The following is a 4,348-nucleotide window of genomic DNA, read 5'->3' as shown; positions in this document are numbered from 1 at the left end:
TGAAAATCAGCAATGTTTTCAGAAATGAGCCCCACTTCTTCCTGCCTATCATCTTCAGTACGTATTTTCCACCAATGAGGAGGGAGGTACTTGCCACCTTCCACCTCATGGTTTTGATCTCCCTTCAATTTAATACCATGCACTCAAACAATCAACCAACAAGTCTATTAAGATTTACTCTGTGTGTCATCCTCCACTTTAATCACTTCACCTCATCCATCACCAATAGATTGGAACACAGTAGGATGTCATAACTGTAACGGAAAATCTTCAACTTGGCAAGGCACACTGACTGGAATCGGTTCAAGGGTCGCCAACCATTGTTGCTGTTGAATACTTTGCCATCAAAAGATTTATAGTAAAATTGATATTAAATGACCTAATGACAACAAGTTTGAATAGATAATGCATGATCCAACATAAGTAATTAGATTGAATAGAAGTGAGTCTTCTCCAAATTGACTAATTTGATATTTCCAGATCCGAATACAAAATTGGGTCCAACTTCAACCCATAAACATATATCCAATTGAATTGGATTTGGAATAAGAAATTTTTAGTAAGACGCACAGAACAACAAGCAATACAGAAACAAAAATTAAAAGCCTTTTTATCCAAGTTTTGCATTGAAAATTTTCTAAGTGTTATTAGTTGAAACAGAACTAATGATGGATCTGTGTAATAATATAATTCCAGCCGCATTTCCTCCCAAACATGGTCACTATCACTCATTCCACATTGGGTAAACTCCGGGATTTGAGCCCTGAACTGAGTCCACAGACCAGCCGCCATATCCCCCAGACTGCATATCATAATCAACCTTCACCAATCCTTCCTCCTCCGTCGAGTTGCCCACATAACCTCCACTGTAACTTCCACTAGAGCCTGAGCCGCCATTATTATCCACCACAGATGGTGAAGAACAGCTCAGGTTCATCAAACCATGAAGTAAAGCTGGGTTGTTTTGAATGTAGGTATTGTTGTAAAACTGCTGGTGCAATTGCAGCTGTGTTCGAATGTAATTCTGGTGAAAGGTGGAGGAGGAGGTGTCTTCTTGAGTGTATTGAGAGTTAATGTCGTGGTTTTGTAATGTTAGCAATGGTTGTTGTTGCGATTGATGATCAAATTGCATTAGAGGGTAAGCTTGTGGTAACCTACTGGTGCTTGAGCTTCCATATTGGAAACTTGAACCCAAAGCTATCATTTCTTCACGCTTCCTTGATGATTCAAGTGCTTGAGCTTCCTTTAGCCGTTTTGCGGCTCCTCCCCCTATTGGCAATGTATTGCTCTCTAGAATGGCTTTTACATCATACCGATTCATGTCGAAGTTAGTGACTGCATTAAGTCCTCTGAATTTAATCGCTGCAATGTCATAAGCTTCCGCTGCTTCCTCTTCGGCACCTGTTTGTTTTAATTAGTAACAAAATGCTGTGAAAATGATATATATATATATATATATATCCTATCAACTTATATATAATGATGTGCAAATGATACTTACTGAAAGTTCCTAGGTAAAGATCTTTGTTTCCTGCAACTCTGCCTATCCTGGCTTGCCATCTGCCATGCTGATGATGTCTGTATAAAGATACCAAGTTTGTTAGAGAGGGAGAGCCATGCATAGGCGCTACCTGTTCATTTTGATAGTATATATATAATATACCTCGTTACTCCACGGTACATGGATGCACCCCTTGAAAAACCACTGCTCTTCCTGATCATAACATTACAAACATATTAAACATGTGTTTTTATATTGTCTAACACCGATTTCACCTTCAGTTTGAAACAAAATCTCTTACTGAACATATGTATGTACCTTCTAATGGCAGCGACAAATTCTTGTCTAGTCATGTGCTTCATTTCTTCTATCTCCTTCTCATAATTACTAATCTTGAAAAACACAAGAAACTTCATTGTTAAAACTAGAGATTTAACTTTAATTGCACTACTTCACTTAATTATATATGCAGCGGTATTTATATACCGGGAAATTAGTGCTGGTGGATGTTCCCCAATACTTGAGTGCAGCTAGGTCATAAGCCCTAGCTGCTTTCTCTTCTTTGTCATATCCACCTGCTCAACATGGATTTAAAACAGTTTTGAAACCAAAATTTAAAGAAGAATATATATATATATATATATATAGAGAGAGAGAGAGAGAGGAGTACTGTACTCACCCAAGTATACTGGTATATCAATGATGCAAGTCATCAATCAAAGGTAAACCGTGAAAAAATTAGAATAGAGAAATGGGTTAGGAAACATTAAACTTGGTGCTTATAGTATAGCTGAAGATGTCAATGGAACCCTAGAAGAAGTCCGGGCTCTACCTTGTCTTCCTTTCCTCGATTGCCCTTCTCTCCTACAACTGTTATCCCATAGATGAGCTTCATATCTTCCAGTCCATCTATGCCTGCACTTGCAACAAGTATACATATACATATATCCCTTTCAAAATCTAAATTAATAACATATATAAGTATTCTTTTTGCTTGGTTGATGGAATAATCCAAAAACTCGCCTTGTGACACCACGGTATATGGAGGTTCTTTGCCCAAAAGTGTCTAAGGTTCTTCTAGGGGGAGCCTCGACGATATTAGCACTGTTTTCAGCGCTGGTTGAACCCTTGCCACTACCCATAGATAATGTCAGTGACTGCAAATTGGTAGCATTCTCTAGCAACTCATAGTTGTTGTTGGAAGCTATTACAGTAGTACTGTTTTGCACTTGCACGATATTGTTGTGTTGAAATGAAACGTCGTCAGGATGATTAGATTGATGAATTGTGTTGAAGGCCACAAGATCTAAGGATGGAGTTTGGGATTTTGAAACTCCAAGGAAATCTGCAACCTTTGGAACTTCACTTGTATTATCGTGGGTGTTTATCAGGTTCCATTCTGTGAATATATATTTATATTTCAGAAGGAGGAATTAGATTGAAAAACAACAAGGGAGATAAAAGAATAGTGGTATAGAATATGATATGTATACCTTGAGTTTGGAATGGATTCTCCATATTATCATTCACTAACCCTACATTGAATTGATGATGATCATGAGATTGAGAGGAGTGTAATGAAGAATTAGAGGGAGAAAGAGGAAAAGAAAGCCAGTTGTTGGAATTCATGGAGCCAATATCATGTTCCAAATCAAAGACTGTGCTTTGCACCCCTCCAAAAATCTAGTGCAAGTAAAAGACACCAAAGAGAATGAGTATTGAAGGGCTCCCGAAGTGATTACTGACTAGCCTTTGACCCTCTCTCTTTCTTGGTGGCATTGGCTATTTTAGAAGAAAGCAAACATGAGTGAAGGGAGAAAAAGAATCATATAGAAGATGTAGTGTAGTATTTGCTATATACATCACATTTTAAAAGAGACCCGTTTTGCAAGGGTCATTTCAAGTGTAGAAACAATGGTTTCCAACACTTGAGCATGAAATAATAATTGTTTAATGGTATTTTATAAGAAATTCAAAATAATTGAGTCTTTGTAGTGTTACTAGTGTAGCAAGACAAACCCACATTTCCAAGTGGGAAAATCCCCTTACCCTTTAAGCTTAAGTATGCAGATTAATCTTTGCATTGCCCCCACTTGGGTTTATTGGAACTCTCGGGGACCTCGTTCTAAGGAATGCATGACTCCCAAAAGCCCAGCATTCCCACACTCTGCAAATCATCTCGATCTTACTCTAATTTCAATACATTGACTACTCTCTACTCCTTTCTCTTTGCTTTCATAACAATCACTACTAAATATTTGAAGAGATGAGATCAAAACTCATCAATCTTTTCTCAAATATGTGTATCAATGCCAAAAAATCTGATTTATTTATTATTAAAATTATGTTATTATCCCTGAAAAAGATTAATTTTCATGTCAACAGTAAAATATGGATAATACTTTAATTCAGTATTAAAAATTATATGTATTACATAGATTTATATTTAAGGTACAATAACTTGTTTGGCCTTCTAACTTTACAAAAAAAATTTAACCATCAATTTAGTTTTTCGCCTCTTTTAGCTCTTAAACTTGTGATGTCTATCAAATCGCCCCAAAATAGATAAAAATGTTAATGTCTGTCAATTTTGCTAAGGTGACATACAGTGAATGTCACGTCAACAATTAATTATTATTTTTAAATTTAAAAGTTTCAAAAATATTTTTTTAAATTTATACTCTTACAAAATTTAAACATATATATTCTATTAATGCATAAATTTATACGCTGAATAAATATTTTTTAAAATTTTAAGCTGTTTTGAATTATTAATTTTAAGAATTTTAAATTAGGTGCAAAGGATTGTTTGTGAATATGTTAGTATATGGTTGATTTATGCGATCT

The 4,348-nt window shown here is 35.7% G+C and overlaps 1 protein-coding gene across 1 annotated transcript; it reads right to left on the bottom strand.

Annotated features, from left to right (window-relative positions):
* Window positions 1–460: 460 nt before the first annotated feature.
* Window positions 461–3,340, bottom strand: LOC108456245 (AP2-like ethylene-responsive transcription factor PLT2). Its single transcript, XM_017754843.2, has 9 exons — window positions 2,995–3,340; window positions 2,525–2,900; window positions 2,334–2,416; window positions 2,181–2,189; window positions 1,988–2,076; window positions 1,820–1,893; window positions 1,664–1,714; window positions 1,502–1,578; window positions 461–1,401 (listed from the first exon to the last, which is right to left on the bottom strand). The coding sequence occupies exons 1-9, from the start codon at window positions 3,128–3,130 to the stop codon at window positions 725–727; spliced, it is 1,572 nt and encodes a 523-aa protein (XP_017610332.1). The 5' UTR covers window positions 3,131–3,340; the 3' UTR covers window positions 461–724.
* Between the last annotated feature and the right edge of the window lie 1,008 nt (window positions 3,341–4,348).

The sequence above is a fragment of the Gossypium arboreum genome, chromosome 9, assembly GCF_025698485.1.
Source record: "Gossypium arboreum isolate Shixiya-1 chromosome 9, ASM2569848v2, whole genome shotgun sequence".
Taxonomy (NCBI): Eukaryota; Viridiplantae; Streptophyta; class Magnoliopsida; order Malvales; family Malvaceae; genus Gossypium; species Gossypium arboreum.
Note: the sequence above shows the minus strand (reverse complement) of the source record. Positions and strands in the feature narration are given on the sequence as shown.